Genomic DNA, 24,935 nt, shown 5'->3' on the forward strand with positions numbered 1-24,935 from the left:
ATATATATCCAACCATATTCTGGTAAGTGCTGCCTCTTTTTGGGACTGTCCTACCTAATGCAATTTACTTAATAGGGAAAATAAACAGTCCTGGGACATGCCTCTAATATTTTGTTCTAGTTATTTTAAAAGGTGTTTTTGATGCTTTCACTGGAAGTACAGGTATGGGACCCGTTATCCAGAATGCTCAGGACGCAGGGTTTTCATAATTCGGACCTCCTACCTTAAGTCTTAAAATGATTTAAACAGTAATTAAACCCAATAGGATTGTTTTGGCTCCAATAAGGATTAATTATAGCGTAGTTGGGATCAAATTAAAGGTACTGTTTTATTATTACAGAAAAAAAGGAAACCATTTTTAAAATTTAAAATGGAGTCTATGGGAGATGGCCTTTCCGTAATTCGGAACTTTCTGGATAATGGGTTTACGGATAAGGGGTCTGATACCTGTATATACTGTATGAAAGTTTTTCCCTAATGTTAACACATGCCCTTTTTATATAAAATCCTTGCAGATAATTATGTTAGACTTTAATAATGACAATATTAATTTATCTGATATTAACAATATTAATTGTCCTTCTAATAATATGAAGCCCCACCCCTTTTTGGGCAGTCCAGTGCCCACTTTCTTTGACTTGGCCTCTGACAGGAGTATAGCTCTCCAAGCTACATTGAGGAGCCCCAATAAGAGCAAAACTTGACTGTAGTCAACTGCCCTGACTTCTTCACTTTAAAAGTTTCCTGAAAATGGAAAGTTAGGGATGTGACAGATGGGGAGATTAATCGGCGCGCGACAAATCTCCGTTGTCGTGGGCGACTAATCTTCCCGTCTGTCACAGGCCTTAAGGAGCAAAACTGGGTTTACAGCTTTTCTTCTGTTTGTTAAAGGCAGACTAAGTTACAATCTCATACCTGGGTAAAAGTATAAAGGCTCATAGGTACCTTACTCTATAAAATCGTTTGACCGTACACTTAATTTATTTACACAAAATGGCAAGCAAAACCTTTTTCACTTTTAATGAAAACCACTGGCATAATGTAATAAAAGATGCAAATGTTGCATTAAGTCTAGTAACTTAGCAGCCAATCAGCAGGCTGCATATACTAGTCTGTTATTTAAAAGCTGATTTGTTGTTGTTTGTTACTAAAGCTGGAGTCATCTTTGCTTAATTAGTTATTAGGCACACAGTGTTTCTTCTGCATGAGAGGGCTCGTTTATGACTTCAAGTGCAGTTAGCAAAGTGCAATTTTAAGTGAAGTCAACATGGTTTTTTCCTACAATGCAGCATTTTTTTCCCAGAATTCTAACATCATTGCAGTTGCAAGGGGGCAATGTCTTGACACAATTTCATTGTGTCTACTGTTATAGCATCTGATTTCCTAAATATAATAAGAAAATTTAGTCTCAAATGAGACACAATTTTGCAGAAGTCTATCTGGCATCATTTCTGGTGTTTGGCATGCAGGTGATGTCTGGGCTAATGCCATTTTATTGGTGAATAACAGATATTATGTAATTATCTGACCATGATATGCTACTGATCTGCAAAAACAACCACAGGTAATTGTGTTTGCTTATTCACATCAAGTGCACATCAGTGTGTAGCCAATAAAATAAAACTCTGCATTCTGTGATTTAAAATGGTGGTTATATCCAAAAATTGCAATTAGTACAATGAAGTACTCCTTATTGTCTTCAGAGGAATAAAAGAAATCATAGATTGAAATATACATTGTACCCTGCAGGTGGCACTATTAGATAACAAAACAAGTGTTTGCTGGTGATGATTTGAATAATGTTTTATTTTTTTCCGTTAGCAACAAAAAAGCACTGGCACTCAGAGCTGCAAAATGGGACAAGCCCTTTAAAAATCTTTATTGCGGAGGTGCAACGTTTCGGGGCAAAATAACCCCTTTAACAAGGCTTGATAAAGGGGTTATTTTGCCCCGAAACGTTGCACCTCTGCAATAAAGATTTTTAAAGGGCTTGTCCCATTTTGCAGTTTTGAGTGCCAATGCTTTTTTGTTGCTATTGGATTTTGGGAGGGTGCCGATCCCTCCAAGCAGTGTGCACCGAGCGCTAATTTTTTCTTGGAGAGCTAAGGGTGTGCGAGCAGGATCTCCTGTTCTTCTCATTTTTTCCGTTGCCATTCTATTAAGAAGGATGGACCAAAATTTCCTGCCTGCTCCAGTTTATTATTTAGTAGAGATAAGGACTTATTTGCTATGGGTACGGCTAACCACACTACTGTCAATTTTTTAAGTAACTGGTTAACCTGCTTGTATGATTGTGGAGTATGGTAAAAAAGCAGAATAGCTAAAAGTTAGGCCTATTCCACACAGGGCTGATTCTCAGCAAGCGGAAAATCGTTTACCGAGAATCAGCCCCTCCACTCTAAAAAAAAAAGTTCTGCCTTTACCCATAAGGCTAATGCCACACTTGGCGTATGGAGCGTATTTTCAGCAAGCCGAAAAATGCTTGCTGAGAATACACTCCATACGCTCAAAAATGCCCCTGCCTGTGCCTGCACTCGAATGAATTAAATACGCTGAAAATATGAAGTCTGGCAAATTCATTAAAGTACGACAGATCCGATTACAAAAAATATTTTTTACCTAATCTGCTATTTCGGGCAAAAATACTCTGCATGTGCCTGCACCCGGTTTATTCAATGCTTCAGGGTGCAGGCACAACTTAAAGATTTTAAGAGCAGAGGGTCTAATTTTCAGCAAGCATTTTTCCGCTTGCCTAGAATCAGCCCTGTGTGAATTAGGTCTTAGGAGGAAAAGTTGGCAAGTGCATCACAGCAATTTTCCATTGCTTCCCCTGTAGCTGTGTCTTGGTCAACTACTCTGACATGATTTTAAGCAATGTTTATTCATGTGGAGGATTTTTTTTTATTCATTAAAAGGTTAAAGGTATCTTTTACAGATTCATTAATTTTGGGCAAATGTACTTTATCCTAAAGCATTAAAACAGCTAATCAGCTAAAAGAGAATGCATAACCTACATACTGATAGAGATGTTGGCTAATTTTTGTTTTAATAATTGCAGGTGACTCTTTGCACGACAGAGCACAGGATGATCATGTAACTCTGGCTGAAACTGTCTTTGTCTCTGTTTGCTGTTTGTTACAGGTACAATTTTATTTGCTAGCTTTATTAGTTTATTAGTTTGACCCCCTTAGGGCTCTGACAGATGGGGAGATTAGTCGCCGTGCATCAAATCTCCCTTGTCGCGGGCAACTAATCACCCTGAAATGCCATCCCACTGGCTAGAATGTAAATCACTGGTGGGATGGCATACGCGGCGCCGCGATTTGCAGAAGTTGTGGAAGTTTTCTCTCAAGGCAACTTCCACGACTTCGGCAAATCGCAGCACCGCATATGCCATCCCACCGGTGATTTACATTCTACCGATGGGATGGCATTTCGGGGAGATCAAATCTCCCTTGTCGCGGGCGACTAATCTCCCCGATATGACATCCCACCGTGAGAATGTAAATCGGTGGGATGGCATATGCGGCGCCGTGATCGCAGAAGTTGCCTCTTGAGGCAGCTTCGGCGATTTTGGCAAATCGCTGGCGCGGCATATGCCATCCCACCGATTTACATTCTCACGGTGGGATGTCATATCGGGGAGATTAGTCGCGGGCAACTAATCTTAGCGTGTGCCACAGCCCTAAGGGTGAAGACAGAGCTACTAGTAGCAGCTTCTTGTCACGGCTACTAAAATAGACAATGCTTATCATTTACTGATAATTGTCTCTACATGTTTTTCTAGCAGAGGCAATTCTCAGTACTGTCTAGGGCGACTAATCTCCCCATATACACTGCCCTAACACTGGTGCTGATATACACTAATCATCATTATTTTCATAGTCCCTGGTAGATTTTTTTTGTAAATCACAACACTAGGGGGCACATTTACTAATCCACAAACGTCCGAAAATGGATTCGTGGATTAGTAAATCAGCCCCTAGCACTTGTCTGACAATAGCAGCTTCATAAACAATCCATGCATGTTTCATGCCTACTGTTGCCTGCCAAGTGCTGCCATAAGCTCATCAGGTGATTTACAATTAAGTGTATGGGGGCTTTGGAGCTGTGTTCTCAGGTTTCCAAAAACCGTGTTGCTTAAAGTGCCTCAGGTAGTCCAATACACCATTGCGGTTCAGTGAGTACAGTGCAGTTTGGCTTACAGATGTCACACTGTAATTAAACATCAGGAGGATGGAATATGGTGCTCATGCTAGAAAAAAATGTAATTCAATGAACAAGGGACTGTTACTCTCATAAATGTAGGGCTGGAGACCTGGGAAAAATGAAAAAAAAAACAAACGGTGTTGCTTTAAGAATCCATCCCTGATGTTGCTGGTCTACAGCTTCTACCATGCTGCACACAGGAAAATATGTTGGAGTATGCTGAGAGTTTTAGTCCTGCAAAAGTCTCAATTTTTCAGTCAGCTTGAGTGAAGCCATTCATTGCAGTTGTTTGTGGAATTTCTGGTAATTAGGTCACACCTACTTTTTCATGTTGCATGAAATTCAGTACTTCCCTCACAGGAAGTTTAATAAATAGAAATATAGTGGCATAGACAGATCAATAAAGGTGAAAAGGCCATATTTGTAGGAGCTTAGAACTCACTATGAGCAGGAAAAGAAATAAGCCAGAGTGTCTAGAGTGTGTACTATTGATAGGGTTGTATTATAGGATAAGGACTTTGACATTTTGGATAGGCTTCTTTAAAATGATGGGACCCTAGGGAGTGTTTGAAAGCAGGAAGCTTGGTGAGCATGAGAGCTTGATGAAGTGGGAAGGATCTGTCTATGTCTTAGAGAGAAAAGTGCACAAATCCAAGGGCAGAGCATGTGGGGCTTTTCAGATTTAAGTTGGTAGCTATCATGGATCATGGTTTATGAAGGACATTGCAGGTAATTAAGGGATAGCTGCTCTCTAGCTGTTGTTAAACTTCACAAAAGCTACAGAATGACATATAGGCGATTCCCCGATTAATACTTCCAATACTATACAAATAAAACAATTACATACTAATGCAACCCAAGCAGTGTACGTCTAGCTATTTGCTAGGTGTAATCTCATGTGGCTTTATTCACTTTATTGCAATTACCAGCAGAAATCATTTGGCTTCATTCTTTCAATATTCTGACTCTGCTAGACTGATGAAAGCTAGCTGGTTGCTGTTAGTTACTACATTAGAGCAAACTTGCACTATATTACATATTAAGTCTATTCATATAAACCTGTCTGTACTTGGAAATTCCATTTAACAAGCAAAATCAGCAGAATTTTTTTGTTTCTTTAAACATTTACATTGTATTCCCCACCCTTTGTTTTGATTATATTTGCAGGTTTGCAATGCGTCCCATTACATTCCAAATATATAACATGGCAAGGTAAACAAGATAATTGAAATATTTTATAGGGAATAAAGTGCTTAAATTAGTTTTATTAATTCTCTAATGATGACTTAGATCCGCTTTGTTTTCAAAGCTTGACTTTGATGTACTCCATTATATATCTTTATACCCAGGGTATTCAGCCTGACAGAGAAATTATCATTGATGTCATCTTGTTCCTGTGGCAAAAATGCAAATTTGCACTCCAGAGAATCCAAGCAGCTGATGGTCCCAAATTCATCCACAAATGTGAAGTGAGCAGCAAGGTACTTTGCTTCCTTTCAGCTCCATGCTGTGCTTAAAGGGGACCTGTCACCCTAAGAAATAATTACAAATTGTTTTCTATTGTGTTTGTCAAGCAAAATAAACTTCAGTTACACTATATACATTATTTGAAACTTATTTCCTTCAGCACTGGAATTCACAATTGGAGAAAACAGGCAGGCGCCATTTTGTGGACACTGTTATTAAGGCAAGCTGCTAAAATCTTGTTTCTGTGCCAGTATGGGGGGACCTGATACCCATATCCATGCACTGGTTAAACAATTAGATGGTGGGAAGGGAGGGGGAATGTGAGGAGAGCAGTGACATCTAAGAAGTCCTGAATTGAAAGTGAAAGTAACTATCTGCCCCACCCCTATGCCTAAGGCATAGAGGCGGGTCAGGCAATATATGATTGACAGCTGGGACTTTTAAATGCTTATATAATGGGTATAGCTGTGTTAATAAAAAATGAATTTGGGTTACATGTTTAATTTGAAAAGGGCTTTTATTATACAGCTTTTTATGTCTGGGTGACAGGTCCACTTTAAGTAAATGTTCATCTATGGTGATTAGTTAGTAAGGTTCAAAAAGGCAAATTACATATCTTCATACATTATCAAATCTACTTATCAGTGCTCATTTGCAAATTAATCTGGAAAACACACACAATTCCAAAAATGCTATGATATTTTGCAGTATTCAAATGAAATTGTTGGTGCCAGCAACGTATCATGTGTCACAGCTTGTGTGTGCACTTACCAGTGTTGATGCAATTTCATCCAAGTTGTGGCTTGCATTTGGACTGTGTCAGTGTGGGTGCAAAATGCAACAGTTGCTGCATGGTAACATGCGTGTTATTGTAAACAGTGTTATAGTGCAATAATGAATGTTACATTTCTTGAAGGCAGGTATTTATTCTAAGGACTACCATCTGTGCACCTTTAGTTTGCTCTTTACCTGATTAAAACAAAGTGAATGCAACTGGCATTTTGGTGCAAGTATCAAGAATTGTGTAGAGATGCAAATAAGGTTATTGTCATCTATACACACACTCCTTGTAAATTGTATTTTGATGCGATGCCATTGAGCCACTGTTAAATAAAATAGTGGCATTTGAGTAAAATTTCACTAGTTTGGCAAAATTAATTTTACTGCTACTACTATTGTGCAAGCGTATTGAGGTAGTAAATATTATTACTTTGATGCTTTATAAATAGGGCCCTAAATTCCCATAAATACATGTAAATCTCATAATAACCACTTTTCCTTTTCTACAGTGGATATATATTCTTTGTCTTATTTATGAAGTGATGCAGCACTGCAGAATAATAGACACTAACCCTGTCATCATGGCAGAAGCTGCATTAAAATTAGCTGGGGTTTCTGAAGGCATCGCTGATTGCACAATCAAATATGGCAGGAAGCCAGGTAAGAAAGTGATTTTATTTACTTTGCCATTCATTCAGTGTCGGTACAAATGTATTTTTAAATAAAGCTGTTATTTAGTATTGAATGGGACATTGGTGTTTGAAGTATATCGCCAAGAGCACATTCCATCAGGTCCATGCCTACTCTAGGGTAAGCATTTCCTTTACATAAATTTTAATTTAAAATTTGACATGGTTGTACCCCTACAGTTCAGAATTCTGTACCCAGCCATATCACCCAGATGACATGAATAAGAGGCAAATGTTGTTGCTAACTGGGGTCCCAGGAGTGGTGTTATGACTATATATGTAAAATTAAAAAAATATATATTTTTAATCCAGAAGTTTGGGATGGGACAGCCTAAAATAGTTGCTGCTGGGTACAGCTACATCTACTGTGGGTAAGCCAGTTACTGATTTCTTTTGTGTTTTAGTAAACACCTGACTTTGATGAAGGTTCGGTTAGCTATTATATCATATGAAATATCATTAATAATGGGAATATTCTATATGCTATCCACATAATATATATTTAAAAGTTGCAAGTTAAAGCTTTTATTATATTCACATTCATTAGAGTTGAGAATGTCTCACTGAGAGTTAGCTTTATGGTGCAAATCTTACCAATTTAACCAATTAGATGTTATTGTTCATAATTGTAACTGCATTTGATCAGTCAAGTCGGTTGTGTGTTGATGGTTGCTATGGGTACTGAACCTTTTTACGTTTCCTAACGCTTTTACTATATTATATTTCTGCTATGGAAGACATTTAACCTAATCTATGGAGCTGCAGCGGTGCAGGGTCCCTAAAAGCTACAGATATATAATTACATTTCCACATTTACAAAAGTAATTGCCTTTAGCCCAATCCTAGAAAAATATGTTTTAAGAAATGTCTGAATGCACTGAATACTGTAGCAGAAAATAACTTTTTTTTTTTTTTTAATTTTAACAAAAAACTTGAAATATCACATATGAGAATAAAGACAGCCTCAAAACATTGAATATGAATCAGCTTAGGGTGAAGACACACAGAGCTACTTGTAATTTCTACAAAAATAGTCAATGCTGATCGTTTACTGATAAGTGTCTCTACGTGTGGTTTAGCAGTGGCAATTCTCAGTATTGTCTATAGCAAGGTATTTAAAGGTGTTTAGTAGCCATGGCAAATAGCTGCTACTGAGCAGTTTTGTGTGTCTTTGCCCTTAAAGTACAAGAAATTTGATGCCAAAATAAATTCCATTCATATTGTATTCAACATTGATGCAGAAACATCATATAGGTAAAATGAATGCCTCTAGACAGAAACATTCCATGTGCAAAAGAAGTTCTTCCTATTGGAAACAGGACATCTGCCTATTGACTTCTACGTGGCCTTGACAGCTTTTAAATGGCACAGTTGTGTATTAGTGGTTTTCATGTTTTTTTCAATTGGTCTTCATTATTTATTTGTTATAGTTTTTTTAATTTTATGCCTTCCTTCTGCCTCTTTCCAGCTTTCAAATAGGGTCACTGACCCCGGCAGCCAAAAACTATTGCTCTGTGAGGCTACAGTTTTATTGTTACTTTTTATTCCTTATATTTCTATGCAGCACCTCTCCTATTCATATTCCCATCTCTGCCTGGTTGCTAAGGTAAATAAGACCCTAGTAACCAGATAGCTTTTAAAATACCAAACGGAGTGCTGCGGAACATAAAGCTAAATAACTTAGTTTATATGAACATCATAATGAAATTAAACTGCAGCACTTGTAGGTCAAAATAAACAGGCCCATACATGGGCAGATACATGGGGAGATAAGCCATTGGCCAATTGGCCAGAGTATTGTCTGGAAATTGACAACCACATAAAACTGAGATTTAAATGGCATCATCGAAATTCTAAATTCTAATTGTTTACATAATATTTAAAGTTTACAAAGGGGCAAAGATATTTGTGACTACATTTAACCTTTTGTACACAGCATTTATTCATCCCTAATATCAAGTGTTCCTTGAAATGTATGTACCATCACCTTGTAAGAAATCATTATTTTAAAGACAACCTTTATAGATTTACCACCTCAAGCAAGTGTTTTGTTAATAATGTATTTATTCCATCAGTTAAGATATCCACAGATTAAGACTCCAAGGCCATATTGTGAAGTCAGCTGTTAGAATTCTAGGAAATGAGACTAATTTCATGTATTTGCAGTGAATCTGCAAAATACTCTGACCTAGTGTCTACAACAAGGTAGTGTTGTATGGATTGTTAAAAACTATATGTGTAGTTCTAATTTGTAGGATTGACATTTACAACCTCTAGTTTTCTTAGATATCATAATATATCAAAGGAAATAAATGTTGTAACTAAGTAATCAGTTTTACTTCATAATATGATGTATTACTGATTATGATGGATAAAAGAGGTTTGTGGTTGTGCGCTGGTACATTTTTCTTGACTATTTGCAATAAATTCAGAGCTCAGCTCATTACCATGTTGCATTAACCTGCATTAACAGGTTTCAAGATCACACACTGAATGATGTTTCTATTTGTTTTTAAAAAGTCAGGCTAATGCATACATTTGCATATCAACTTATTTTATTTGCTTTGTCTTAGAAAAATTTTCTGAAAAAGTGAATGATGATCCAGCAACTCAAGGTCCATATGCTGCCAAATCAATACAATTAGAGGTGGGTTGATCAGCATAGTTTGTTATTGGTACAATATAGAGTGGTATAGAATTACTAATAAAAATGGAGAAACCATCCCTAAACAGAGGCGGGGGACTTCGACACCATCTGTCTGCTACATACAATGCTGTTCTAACATCTGTACCCCGGCAGTTTCAGAACTCTTCACACATCCATTCATGCAACTCTAACAAGTAACACCTGTTTTGAGTAACAAAGTAACAAAGTAACTCCACAGCATTCACACCTCTGTGAGTTTCTGATGTCACCTTTCTGAAGAGTTACAAAGTGCCATTGTGATTGGATTAGTGGAAGAGTATATATGCTGAGGACTTCCCATACCAGTCAGTTGAACTGAAGAAGCTGCTCGGATGAGTAGTGAAACGTCTTCAATGATTACCAAACAAGTCCAGTTGCTTTAGATTTATACTAGATAATAAAAATGACCTTGTTAAATTCTTCTGTTATAGAGTCCTAATAGTATACAGACTTTTAGAGTCCTAATAGTATACAGGCTTGTAGAATGCTCTGATTTTACTGAATTATAAGTCCTCCTGCAAAGAAACTCCAAATAGTGACAGAATTGTTATAAACTCAAAATATGCTGGTTTCAGAAATATTAAAGCTCCACATTTCCCAACAATAATAGCTTTATGTCTTTTGGTGTATATTTTGTACATTGCTAAAAAGTAATTTTAACCAGTTCTTCCAGGTTGTTTAGATAAGTCGTATACCACAGTTTTCATATAGTGCCACAGATTCCCAGCTGGATTGAAATCAGGGCAATGACCAATTCACATTTTGGTCCTTGAGCCAGGTTCAGGATAGTTTCAGGATCAGTTCAGGATCGTTTTAGCCACTTTATCATTACTTTAGCCTTGTGTTCTGGTTAAAAAAAAACAGTCTGAAGTAACACCTAAATGTTCCTGTCAAAGCACTGATCTCAATCCAGCTAAGATTCTGTGGTGCTATATATTTCTTCTTTAATTGATATGCACAAGCATCATCCAGTACCTAAACCATACAGATAAGGCACAAATCACTCAACAGTGTGCAGAGTTGTTACTTACCTTTTATTGCTGCAAAATATAGCTTTACAAAATATTAAAGTGAAGCATGACACTTCATGGCACTGCAAATAGCAGACTTCAGATTATTATTTTTTTTACGAACATGCAACAGTATCACATTTAAAATATAACTTTGCTTTTAAAAAATATATATATTTTACAGAATAATGTAGGGTGGTATTGTTATTCAGTTAAATGGGAGAATTTCTAAATGGACAGAATTTGTCAAATGGAATACTAAGGGGCTGATTTACTAATCCACAAACGGTCCGAATGCGTTCCGTTTTTTTCTTAATGATCGGTATTTTGTGATTTTTTCGTAAATTGTTGCGACTTTTTCGTAGCCGTTACGACTGTTTCGCAAAATGTCGCGACTTTTTCGTAGCGTTACGACTTGCGTGAATTGTCGCAACTTTTTCATAGCCTTCACGCCGAGTACGAAAGTTTCAGATTCATAAAAGCTTCAGTATCGTGACTTTTCTTGGAGCTGCAGAGTGCCATTGAGTTCTATGGGAGGCTTCCAAAATCATGCTAAGTCTGAAAGTTTTGCCCGCAGTTTACGAGCGCTCAATACGAAAAAGTCGCAACAAGATACGAGCAAATCGTAACGGCTACGAAAAAGTTGCGACAATTCGTGCAAGTCGTAATGGTTACGAAAAATTTGCAACAATTTACGAAAAGTCGTAACGGCGACGAAAAAAATCGCAAAATGTTCGTTTTCCAATCTGAATTTTTCCCATTCGGATTCGTGGGTTAGTAAATCAGCCCCTAAGAGTGTGTTATTTAATTATTTCCCTTATTCTAATTACTTTCTATGGGGTTGTTAGCTACTCTAATCTAAATTCAGAATTGTATAATACTTAATTGCTCTTTGATTCTTTAGCTGCATCCTTCCTCATCATATGCTGTCATAGCTTAGCAAGGGTAATAGTACAAAGGGAAATTGCAAGCATTTCGGCCCTGCCCATAAGCCCCCCAAAAATACTTCCTATTCACTTTGGATGGGAATCTCCTGAAAACTCTTGGGTAACAAAAAGGCTAAACAACCCTGTTCCTTTAACATAATAGTGTTATAAGTCTCTTGCAAAGCAAGTGGCATAACCCTGTGATCAGAGGGGCATTGTGCAAAGTCACTGGGAGTGTATGCAACTGTATAAGTTAAGGGAAAAGGTAAAACAAATACTTGCAAACTGACTGATTAGTGTACATTTCCTGTACCAGTAATTGATTTTCTGCAAGATCATACATTTTTACTCTTTACCTCTGACCATATTTTTCCTTGCCTGGTTGCATTGGAAAATGTGTCTCCAGTCCAGTGCATTGGTCCTAGGGGATGAGGCTCTCTTGCTGCAGAGAGAGATCATTATCAACAACACAGATATTTATAGGCACTGAACGTCACATCAATTACATTGGTGACTTTGGAGATACAACAAGTACAGGTATGGGACCTGTCATCCAGAATGCTCAGGACCTGGGGTTTTCCGGATAAGGGTTCTTTCCGTAATATGGATCTCCATAACTTAAGTCTGCTAAAAATCTGTTAAATAGTAAATAAACCTAATGGGCTTGTTTTGCCTCCAATAAGGATTCATTATATCTTAGTTACTTATTACAGAGAAAAAGGAAATCATTTTTAAAAATTTGAATTGTTTGCTTATAATGGAGTTTATGGCAGATGGCCTTTCCATAATTTGGAACTTTCTGGATAACGGGTTTCTTGATAAGGGATCCCATACCTGTCCTATATTAGAAATATTTTTTATTTTGTGCAGTTTATTTATTTTACCTAGTTTCATTTTTACACTAAACTGTTGCTTTAAGTGTTCCTGCAGAATGAATGCAAACGGAATGCGAGAACTCTTACTGTTATGATCTTAAACTTGTAACTAAACCCCCTTTTGTCAAGATAAATGCTGCTGCCTGGCAATGTGCATTAATCCATTAATTTTGTGTTGCAACTATTGTGGCCAGTCCCATAGCAATTCCTTCTAGTTTATTTAAAGTGTTTACTCAAAAAATTAAATGCAGTAGCCAGTGTCAGACTGGGCCCTCTAGGGCCCTGTTAGAGAACCTGACCTAGTGGGCCCTTTCTCATAACAAGTTAACGTAGACAGGGTTAAATGTAATAGGTGTTATATAGTCCTATGCTAGAAATGAGAAAAGGCTGATGGAAATTTTTATGGGCTGGGACCCTCTGGGAGCTCCTCTGGTGTTCAGGCAATCCAGTCTAACCCTAATATCAGTACCAGAAAGGACCCAGTTACTCTACCACCTACTACTGTTCTCCTGCCAGCCTGCCACCCACAGCTACTTCAAACCCTTCCACATTAAGAAAAAATAAAAGTTGCCCATACCGTTCTCTAAAGCAATATAGAGTTAAAATGTCACAATGTTAAAAGTTCAGTCATCCTTGCTTAAATAAGTAATGTTGTTTATTCCATCAAATGTGTTTATCTTTCAATGTTTATATGTGTTATAGAAAAACCCAGTGACACAATTGACTTTTGCATATGAAACTGCAGAAAAGGCAATAAAAGAAATATCACTTGCACGCTCACAAGGCTGCATACCAGATGATTCATCGGTGATTGACCATTACTGTGTTATGGTGAGATGCTTGGCTTTGTATTGTATATAATGCTTATTTCCACCGGTTTGCTAATCGGTACTTTTGGATCACACATATGGCATACACAGCAATTCTCATACATCTCTAAGATTAGCTCTTCATGTTCAGCTGAATTCAGCTAAGCTGCATATATTATTCAGATTTCTTTTGTACTGAATGTTTAATGATTTACAGATTCCTAAAACCTTAAAAAGTAATGTTTGTTAGGATTATAAACTAATTAAATAAGAAAACAACAACACAAATTAATACTAATCCCTTTTCTGTCTATTTGTATTTGTTACTAGTTGGGTGTGAAGAGACAACATTTAAAGAACACGGCTGTGGAACAGAACAGCCCTTCCAAATCACTTGCAAATAATGGGATGGTAATGGATTTGCAGCTTGAACTAATTGTGACTCAGCACCGCGTGTCAGTCAAACTTCTCAATCTGTTGCAAGGTAGGAGATGGTCTTGGTAATATATCTGCCAGAGATAGAAGATTATTCTGAAAATTCACTTCATTGCTTTAGCAAACTGAGCATGATAATAAAGCTGATGAGGTTGAAGAAAGGGCCAGGTTCAACATACAGATTATCACTTGTGATCTACTCCTCTGTATTTACATTTTTATTGACTCAGAGCAAGGCAAATGAATACATTTAGAATGAATTCATTTCAGTCACTTTAACAAAATTATTTATGAAGTCTATTTTATATAGGGAATCATGCACCTCATGTTGTACAATATAAAGATATTCAAAGTCTCCGGCTGAGTGTTATATACAGTTTAAGGAACTCCAAGGTGACTTCTAATCTCCTATGGTCTCATTTCTGAATGGGGGGCAAGATGCAAAGCATAAAAAACAGATGCAAAACTCCATATTTTTGCTAACAGTTCCTCTCCCCAAGTACCCGCATGCACATTTGCCAGTTCAATTTTTTAAGCCTCTGCTATAGAGTAAAGAAAGTTGTGCCTGACAGTGAATTGAGCAGTGACAATTGCAAATGTAGCACACACTAGTCTAATGTTAAATGTGGCAAATGTGGGGAAAACGCTCTGAGCCACTTGTGATTTTCCGCTGGCTTAGAAAGTGCCCCATAAGACAGTAGCGTAAGGGATATGCATATGGGCACTGATCTCTCTGACACTTCTTCCTAGCCATTTATAAATGTTTCTTATTTCTCTTGGCTATCATGCCTGTATTTGATCCTGAATACCTGCATGCTTGGGATCAAAAGCAAACTATAACTAAACAGATATGTCCCATGACGGTTGCAAAAGAGGAAGTTGTGTTCTGACTATTACTTTAGACATCCATTCAGTCTAGCCTTTAATAGATTTTTTGTATCATATTTGAAACATTTTTCATTTTGCACAGCCTGTCTTTTTAATTAGTTTTATGAATGCTTTAAAATATTTTAATGTATTGTTCCTACAGTATTACCCCAGTCTGGCACAGTTTTTAAGGTGACTATATACTGGGCAATTGTAGCTGCCGATATCGGTCCCTTGGAAAAATGTGATATAACAATTAAATCTGCATCCTGCTGTTTCTAACGCTTCACCCCCCTTTCATGCACTGATGCTATTTACTGTAATAGTGTTTATTATAAATAGTGAGTATTTAGAGTAAGTTTGAAAACATTCAATAACAGGACCTAACATATGTTATACTCTCTATTCACAAATAGAAAAACAAAGTATACTGAACTAAAATCAAATTTGTATCCATTCAGACAACTCAGCCCTGTTTGCAAAATGTATAAGTGATTTCCCTTACTGTTTTTATTGTTATTTTCAGGTGAGCGTGAACAAATAAAATCATTAAAATGTTTCCGTATGAGCCAAGGCAACACTGAGTCTTCAGTTTTACCAACAGGTGAAATAAAAAAGTTTAAATTTTAGTAATATACCATAAACTCCAAATGGACAACCAGCCAATAGTACATTCAACATGTTAGCAATTGTAGCTGCTTCTGACTAAACAAAAATAGCATGGTATATAAATGTGACTTTCCAAATGTAGAAATGTTTTAAATGCAGTTTACATTTTAAACTTAATTTGTATTAATGTGTACTTTTATAGAATGCAAAGGGGAATTCCTGTTTGTTGTTTAGGTAAATCTACATGGATTAGATAATGGGATGATAATCTAGACTGTCATTAAAGGTGGCATTGAGATCTGCTAGTTTGGTGAGGTTGCCAAATGAGCGGATCTTCTCCAATATGCCCACCTAAAATGGGCAATATCGGGCTAATTCAATAGTTTGGCCCTAGGTCAAATGATCGAATTACAACAATAGGCATAGAAGCTGTTGGACCACATCATTGAGCCATTGCGGGAAAATCAAACCTGCCCAATTGCTGCCTGGCCAATTTTTAGCCAGATATCGAACATTGATACAGGGGCAGATAAGCTGCCAAATCAGTCTAAAGGTTGCCCTACACCTTACAATTACAATCTTTTTGTTCCCTCCACTGACGTTCAGAGCTGAATCATTAGATATGGAGGTTGAGACAATAGGGATTCTCCCTCCACCTGACGATTCAGCCCTAATTGCAGAGTTTGCTCATCAATGGTGCCCGCTCGATCAACGAGATGACTTATATCCGACACACCTGCGATATCGATCGTCTCCTCGATCCGCCATACGCGCACCGAATATCGTACAAAACTTGAAGATTATATCTGTGCGTGTATGCCTATAAATTTGCAGATCAAGTGAATCCTCACAAACATAAAATGGGGTTAAAATATTAAATCTGAGCAAAAAATAATAACAATAATATTTACAATCTGAGCATTATTGAAATAAGCTAAGCATACCAGCTGACCCCTGCATGCAGCGTTGTGTTATTCAACTGGTAACCTCATTTAAATTTGACCAGTAGCTGTAAAGATATAACATTGCAGTGTGGATTTCAACTCTTTCAACTCTGCAGAAAAGTCACTGACACAAACCTTTGGATCAGAGACAAAGAAAAAATAACTAGCTTTGCATGTTTTATTGTTATCTATTGCAGAATCTGACATCATTGGGAAAATTAAGAGAAACAAGCTATCTAAAGCCATCTTTTTAATGGAAAAGGCTGTGCTGTTTAACAAAGGACTTGGAAGTATTTCTCCTAATCAACTTCTGGAGGTAGTGCAGTTTTTTTTTATTACTGTTGCAAAAGTAACCTGCAATACAAAAATGCATGCAGTGAAACATAATAATAAGCTAATGTTTGGGGAAATGAGGGAACTAAATGCTTTTTCACTCATATTTTAGCAAAGTCGGGAAAAGACATCACTAAAGGAAAATAGATCCTGCTTCTAAATATGGTTAACTCACCCTAAAATAGAATAGGACACAGAGCTGTTAATCAACAAATTAATCAAAAATTTTGTTTTTTTGGGTGTTTTTTTCTTTTTTTTTTTGCTTTACCAAGGAGAAAGAATACATACTGGTATGAACTTTGAGGCACATCACTACTGGTGTATCAGGCAGCCTAATGTATAATATGAATATCTTAACAACAGTATGTAAGTACATCTCATTTACTTTATGGTATGGCATTTTATAATCATCACTCTTTAATCTCTCTCTAGGATTCAGAGAAACAAATTCGAAAACTTGAAGCCGAAGAAAATGCTGTGTATTTATCATGTGTTAAACAAGACCGACCATTGAGGAGTGGGAACAAAAGTGTGCCACCTCCACCTCTTTTAATTTCTAGAACAGAAGAGTCAATGGTATTTAAACCAACTCCATTCAAGTCGGATATTAAGGTAAAATAGTGTATATACCTCAGATTAGAATTCTGTGGCATGCCAACATTGTTGAGAATTTAAAAGTTTTATTGCCAGATATATGGTGACTGTCTTGAACAGGGACTCTTGTTAAAGGGCTTATTAACCATTAATATATTTTTAACAGTGTTTGCTTCTGCAACCCTCATACTGTTAATTACCTAAACTTCCCAAAATTCCCCAACAATACATGAGATTAATGATAATTGTATTGCTGTAACTTTATATAAACACACACAAACCAGTGATTTGAGGAACTTAATAGCTAATGTCTGTGTGCTTTACAGGTATCTTGGTATTGTTTGTTTGGAAGATGTGTTAATGGTCCAGATTTAAAAGTTCGTCTGAATGACCATCACCTTCATGGAACAGGAGAAGAGGTAATTTTTCACCTGGTATATTTCTCCTAATAATGTGGCATATAGGTAAATGTTCATAGCTTTCACATTATACTATTTAAGATACTTAAGAGTTACTTTTATGTTGCTTTAAAAAAAGAGTTGATTTTATGTTTTATTTATTCTGACATAAACCCTGTGCCTCAGAACACAGTATGAGTTTACCTCACAGGAAAGCTTGTACTCTAAACTGCTGGGCAGCAGATACTCAATATTTACAGTTATAGTCTTGTCCAGTCTAGTCCAGACATACAGCAGATTCAGCCAGTTTGGTCTAACCAAGCAAACTGACCACTCATATAAGTTTGTTTGTGGACAGATTAACTATGCTTGTGTTAACTCATTCCTTAGAAGTTACTTCTTTAAATTTTATATGTACATAGGTAAATGTAATGTTTTACTCAATTGTTTTATTATTGTTTCATTTAAATTTAACAGATTCCAGCAAGAAGTGGTAACTTACTGGAAGTTAAAGGTCTAGAAGCAAATGAAAAATATATATTTGCAGTTGCAGCATATTCATCTGATGGAGTTCTTATTGGTGATTCAATTGGAGAATCCACCAAACCAATCCTTGCCTTTCCTGCTCTTTCAGTTCCAATGACTTGGGCATATCTGGCACAGGTATTCATTAGGTCTGCTTATTGACTGACACTGATCAAATAAATGTTACCTACATTGCATTTAGATTTGCTTTTCATGTGTAAAATATAGGTTAATATAAATAAGTTTGCCGTACAACAATGGGCAAGGCAAAATAAGGGAACCAGGATTGCACCTGTGTTTTTTTTTGTAGATGATTACCTATTAAAGTTAAAAATGGGCAGAACAGAACAACTTTCTCCCTTTGATTATGTGAGGTACTGCTCATACACAGGTGTGTATTTCACTGAGGTTGTCATCCTGTGACACGTTCAAAGTGAGTACAGGTATGGGACCTATTATCCAGAATTCTCGGGACCTGGGGTTTTCCGGATAAGGGATCTTTCCGTAATTTGGATCTCCATAACTTAAGTTTGCTAAAAATCATTTAAATGTTGAATTTATTGGAGGCTTGTTTTGCCTCCAATAAGGATCAATTATATCTTAGTTGGGATCAAGTACAAGGCATTGTTTTATTATTACAGGGAAAAAGGAAATCATTTTTAAAAATTAGAATTGTTTGCTTATAATGGAGTCTATGGGAGATGGCCTTTCCGTAATTTGGAACTTTCTGGATAATGGGTTTCCAGGTAAGGGATCCCATACTATGTTCTTGGATTTTATGTGTATATATATATATATATGAGCTGAGAAGCACATAATATTAATCATGATAATAGCTGTAACAGGGATATATCTTTTGGGGTATTGCATATATGTAATTACATAATTGTTAAAAAGGGGTTAACTAGCAGTAATATACTAGTAAGCGCCATCTAATTCCCACATTTGCGAGACTGAGAGTGGGTTTGTGCAGAGAACGCTTTTGTGGTTGCCTCCTTTTCTATGTGTGACTATTAATTTTCAAGCTACCTACAACAATCAGCAGTTTAAACTTTTACTGTTTTAATGGAGCTTAATATGGCATAAGGAAACATATAATTGGTTGCCGTGGGTCACTAGACTGTAAACTTTTACTGTTACCTGATTATATCCATGTTGCCCACTAGAGTGACTCTAAACTTTTGCCTGTGCAATTAATGGCTCGATTTATTTAGCTTTGTGGCCAGTTACAGTAAGCATGTTTCTTGGTGGACCTTAGCTAAGGCCCTTTTTTGTCCTCCTATCTTATCTAAAGGTGGCCATACACGCACCGATATTATCGTACAAAACCTCGTTTCGTACGATAATCGGTGCGTGTATGGTATGTCAGCGAGCCGACCGATTTCGCAGGAAGCTGCTGAAATCGGTCGGCTCGTCGATCGGCCAGGTTAGAAAATTTTGATCGGGCGCCATAGAAGGCGCCTGACCAAAATTCTCCCTTCAGAGCTGAATCGGCAGAAGGAGGTAGAAATCCTATTGTTTCTACCTCCTTACCTGCCGATTCAGCCCTGAATGGTGTGTGGCGGATCTGACGACGTTTCGTGCGACCGATGGTTGTACGAAACATCGTCAGATCGCCACGTGTATGGCCAGCTTAAGCATAATGGAAGTTGTTCCTGGTGTCTCTTGCCCGATTGGTTAGATTTTTGTTGTTCATTTCTTCTGGTTTTACAGTCTTTCAACCAAAAGTGCCATAGTGTAAGATCACACCATATTGAATTTTACATTAGTAACAATAATGTCATTGAACAGAATGATCAGAATTATGAAAATATTTTCTGATGTTACTATATCCAAGTAAAGATAAACTTATAGTGGTTCTTGTGCAGGCTTAAGAGTGTGTACTTTGTTTTTAACTTTAGGTAACACATTCCTTATGCTTTTTAGTCAGTAGAAAAGCCCATTGGGACAGAAGTGTACTTGAGTTATTTATTGTTATTGTGCCTAAAGTACTAAGTTGGGAGCCCTTTGTCATGGTGAAAAACGCTAGCTATGTTAATAACAGCATTGAGGTACATTATTTATATGTAAGCCTTAGTTACTTCTTATAAAGTGAAAACATTGATTTAGATTGTTTTTTTTTTTTCTTTTTTTACAAAGGGTAAAAAGTAAACATAGTTGTGTTTAATATGAAACAGATTTTAACCCTAGTGCCTGAATATTGCTGCATGTATATATGGATACCTAGACCCCAATTACTCTAATCCCATGCACATTGCTCTGCCCTGTGGTCACTGGTTCAAACAATGATTTTTAATCTGCAAATCTGAACAAGGGAATCTGTATTAATGTGAGTGACCTGTGTTTGCAGATCTGTTGACATGACAACATAATGCACCAGAAAAGTCATATGACATTTTTGCACCACCCAATCGCCACCTGCTAAACATGATTTTTATGGTGTTGTGTATGAAAATGCCAATATTGATTTCTCATTTCTTGCAGAGTGCTTATCATATTGGTAACTATACCATGGCTAAGAAAGCAGTTTCAGTTCTTTGGAATTACTTTGTTTTACAACCTGTTTCTCCTCAAACTCATATGGCTGTTATTTCTTCAAGTGACCAAGATTATGTATGTCAGAAGAGGTAAGAACCTAAAAATTATGAGCGCTGTTTCAAGAATACCAAGCCATGAGCTAATTAATATTTAATGAAAATTAGGCAGACTAGCACTCTTACAATACAAATTCAATAACTTCCTTGTGTTTGGCTCTATTTTCTCAGCTTGAGGCAAGGAACTGCAAAAATATCTCAAAAAGTAAGAAAGGTTAAGTGGGGAAGGGATTGCCTTGTGCCGTGATGTATTGCAGTTGAACTTCAGGGATTTATATTCTCGGCTTTCTGTGCTGCTATTATGGGTCTGTTAATGTACCAGTTTAATTTTAGGAAAGCTAAACCTATGTAATAATTACATGTACATAGTGCTTTTATTTGAAATACATATTTTATAACACTCAAGCTTTTAAAAAAATCAGCAAAAGTGATTTTTTAAAAAATGTTATTACTTAACATATAGTAATTTTTTTCATAAAATGTTTTATTTCCAAAGGTTGTGTCTTGATGTCTTATCAAAGTCATCTCCCATAATGCTGCAACATTTCCTTACAAGCATATTTTTATTGACTGACATCAACATAAAGGAAGGGGGACTGTTTTGTGACTGTCTCTGTAACAATGGAGTTTTGAAGAAGTTGCAGGTATATCTATGTGTATGTTCAGTGTGTTTATTAAAGGGACCTGTCATCTAGAGACAAAAAGCTGCATAATAAAATTCCTTTGCAAATTAAACATGAAGCCCAAATTATTTTTTTATTAAAACCTTCATACCTGTTATATCATATATCTTCTGGTTGGCAGTTAATTTCACTTTGCATTCAGCACTACCTAATTCTCACAGCACCGCTCTCATCCTGTACATGGTCACGGGCATAAGGTCCCCTATTCTAGAGCATAAATAAGATTTTGGGATGATACAAAACTTGCCTTAATAACAGTTTACACAAAATGGTGTCTGTCTGCTTGCTTTGATTATTGGTTCCAAGACTGAGGGAAACAATAATTAAATAATGTATATAGTTTAAGTTTATTTTGCCAAACTAACATGATATAAAAGAATAATTTCTTATGGTGACAGATCCCCTTTAAAGAATAAGTAAACCTTTTTTTTTTCTGTGAGGGAAATTACTCTAAGCAGCCTCCAGAATTACCTACCTTTGTGCCAGCATTCTCTCTGACCTGGTTCCTCAGTCAGAAGGTGTTCTTTTTCTTTGCTTCCTTGTGCAGAGTGAAGCCCCGCCCCTACTTCCTGTTCAGTTCTCTCTTCAATTCGACAAGGTTGTCGGAGTGGAGAGCCTTCTGCGCATGCCTGGTGGCAGCAGGAGCCAGTCTGTGCATTAGCAGGGTTTTTTTTTTTGATGAGAGACCTGACCAGGAAGTAGGGGCGGGGCTTCACTCTGGACAAGGAGCAAAGAAAAACGAACACCTTCTGACTGAGGAACCAGGTTAGAGAGGTAGGTAATTCTGGAGGCTGTTTAGAGTAATTTTACTGATAGAAAAAAAAGGCTTACTTATTCTTTAAAGGAAAAGTATCACTAAAGTTTTTTAAGTAAAAAATATATTCTACCCTGCTCCAATAATTGCCCTATCCTTCCCAGCGTTTATTATTTTAAATGCTTTATTAGAAAATATCTTGTAAAAATTTTGCATCCGGTCATTTCAAATACGTCGATACGGCAATCTAGAACATGCAGAGTCCACTATGCGCCGATCAACATCTCCTACTAGCCCGACTCCTTCCTCTACAGAAGGAAGGCTAGGATCGATCAATCGATCATCGCATAGTGGATTCTGCATCTTCTGGATCGCCGTATCGCCATATTTGAAATGACCGGATGCAACATTTTTACAGGGTATTTTCTAATAAAGCATTTAAAATAATAAACGCTGGGAAGCAAAGGGCAATTATTGGAGCAGGGTACAATAGATTTTTTACTTTAAAAATGTTAGTGTTACTTTTCCTTTAAGAATACGAGTCAGCGGATTATGTCACTGGGGGCTCAGTAGCAAGTTATGTGCCAAATATGTCCATTTAGGATTGAAGGACCTTGTGTGAAAACATCATGCAGCAACATACATTGGGGCTGGAAAACAAATTAAAAAATAAAAGACTCCAGTCAAGCAGACAACATTTTTCGGGTAATCCTGGTCCATGTGCCCCTTAACTGTTAGCAGCGTCTATTTCAGCAGCATTTTAGACACTATCTTACTACTCATTGCTATAAGGATTTTTCACTGGTAAGAAAAGATCTTTCCCAAGGTAACAGGTATTTTGAAATGTGAATAAAAGCCTGACAATTCAAGGGCACATGCTGAGAGGTGGGAGTGCACCAGAACCAAAGAGCATCCCATAGTAATTTCTTCAATAGACACACAGGAGGGTTATTACAGAAATAACTCACTTGAGGTATTGTGCACAACAGGCAATTTGTAGAATCAAAGCATATGTAATCCACAAAGGGAAATGTATTTGTTTCAAATTGATTTGTAAAAGCAACAGAGATTATAAAGATGTATTTACATTTAGATTGCCAAACACTTTTTGTATATAAATAATTTCTTTGCCAATGTCTGCTCTGCCGGACAAAATGCTTTGTGTCTTATCTTTAGATTTGTCGAATAGCTGAATGTGAAAGAATGTTAGTGGCTCTTGATGTCAGTACTTGGCTGAATGATGCCAACTATGCCCTTCAAGCTGTTGTTCAATGCTATGGTCTGATTGTTCCAATAATCTATCACAGGATCCCTTCTGTTCCAGTTGTCCAGGTAAATAGAAATAATATCTGTTTTATGCATGTCAAATAAGCTGAATTGTTTTGTATATAGGACAATGTGTAAAATGTACAGTAAAGATAACAAAACTATTGTCAAATAGGCACATGATTGCATAATTGATCAGTTGCCTTTAGGGCAGTGGCACACAGTGAGATTAGTCGCCATGATAAATCTTCATTACCGCGGTGACTAATCTCCCCAAAATGCCGTCCCACTAGCAAGAATGTAAATTGCTGGTGCAATGGCATATGCGTTACTTCAGTTTTCCGAAGTCGCCAAACTTTCTTTGAGAGGCAACTTCAGGAAACTGAAGCGACGCGTATGCCAGAGGCATGGGGGAGATTAGTCACTCACAAAAGTGAAGATTTATCGCGGGCGACTAATCTCCCCGTGTACCACTGCCCTTAGCTCACAAATGGCCAATCACTCTGAACCCAAAAAGAAAAAAACAGGTTAATTTTCACATTATGCTTGCCAGTATTGATTATTGAGCAGAGTATGGTTTTCATGCGCAAGATAAGATATACTTTACCTATAAATATTATACAGTGCCATAACAGAAATTAAGTGAAACTTCAGTTTACATACCCTGATTTTAAGTTTTCTCTGTTTACTTTAATTTTTGTGGTGCCATCAATATATAAATGCATAATGCATTTCCATGATTTTCCTGGGTTTTACACCATTTTTTCTGTTCCCCTGAAAAATGTAAAATGGGTTATTTTCTCTTTTAATTCTCTGTATGCTAGTTTGGATATATCTCTGTAATACACTGTACTTTATTGTGGCACATTATAGCTCTTCTCATAGAGTTTGATAATATAGAGAATAAAGACCCTGTAAGTGTAACTTGGATGGTGGATTCTCCAAAAAGAGAAGTGTTTTGGGTAGGGGAAAAGGAAAAACAAAGTAAACACTGACTGCATAGTGCATATTTTAGCCTGCAGGTAGTATTAAAAAAATAAATGTTCCCAGCCATTATATAGTTTTGACTTTTTACTATATCACTGTTATTGTCTTTGTTTTTTAGTATTGTAATAAAATGTTTAGACTATTTGGCTTCTACTGGAAGAATTTAAATTTTGTACACAAGGGCCATTACCTTTCTAGCACTAAAATATTTGATGGTAAAACATTTCTAATTCTGTTCTGTTCCTGTGTTTTTAAGATACTAATAAAATGCCTAGCTGTTCTACAAGAAATCCCAAGCAGCACGTGGCAGAGAAAGCAGGCAGCTGTTGCTGAGGGAGTCCTGCACATGATTGCCTGCATAGTGTATTATGTGGCAAAGGTATCTCATTAAACCAATCACATATTCCCATCAAAGCCATATTTAGAAGCTTTTTATTTTATGTATGATGCGTATAGGAAAGCATTTCTCCTGATCCTCCTGTGTGTATGGCAAAT

At 36.8% G+C, this 24,935-nt stretch overlaps 1 protein-coding gene across 3 annotated transcripts in view; it reads left to right on the forward strand.

Annotated features, from left to right (window-relative positions):
- The window catches only part of c12orf63 (chromosome 12 open reading frame 63), a 153,771-nt gene that overhangs the window by 25,361 nt on the left and 103,475 nt on the right, over nt 1–24,935 (forward strand). For all 3 annotated transcript variants that reach the window (XM_012959872.3, XM_018092229.2, XM_031898871.1), the window contains exons 13-27: nt 3,059–3,141; nt 5,559–5,690; nt 6,966–7,116; nt 9,719–9,792; nt 13,345–13,473; nt 13,782–13,935; nt 15,280–15,357; nt 16,504–16,622; nt 17,072–17,251; nt 17,560–17,652; nt 18,109–18,294; nt 20,641–20,783; nt 21,247–21,394; nt 23,364–23,519; nt 24,697–24,819. In XM_012959872.3, the coding sequence (XP_012815326.2) occupies nt 3,059–3,141; nt 5,559–5,690; nt 6,966–7,116; nt 9,719–9,792; nt 13,345–13,473; nt 13,782–13,935; nt 15,280–15,357; nt 16,504–16,622; nt 17,072–17,251; nt 17,560–17,652; nt 18,109–18,294; nt 20,641–20,783; nt 21,247–21,394; nt 23,364–23,519; nt 24,697–24,819 (1,949 nt within the window). The remainder of the gene's footprint in view (nt 1–3,058; nt 3,142–5,558; nt 5,691–6,965; nt 7,117–9,718; nt 9,793–13,344; nt 13,474–13,781; nt 13,936–15,279; nt 15,358–16,503; nt 16,623–17,071; nt 17,252–17,559; nt 17,653–18,108; nt 18,295–20,640; nt 20,784–21,246; nt 21,395–23,363; nt 23,520–24,696; nt 24,820–24,935) is intronic.

The sequence above is a fragment of the Xenopus tropicalis genome, chromosome 3 (assembly GCF_000004195.4).
Source record: "Xenopus tropicalis strain Nigerian chromosome 3, UCB_Xtro_10.0, whole genome shotgun sequence".
In the NCBI taxonomy this organism is placed as follows: domain Eukaryota; kingdom Metazoa; phylum Chordata; class Amphibia; order Anura; family Pipidae; genus Xenopus; species Xenopus tropicalis.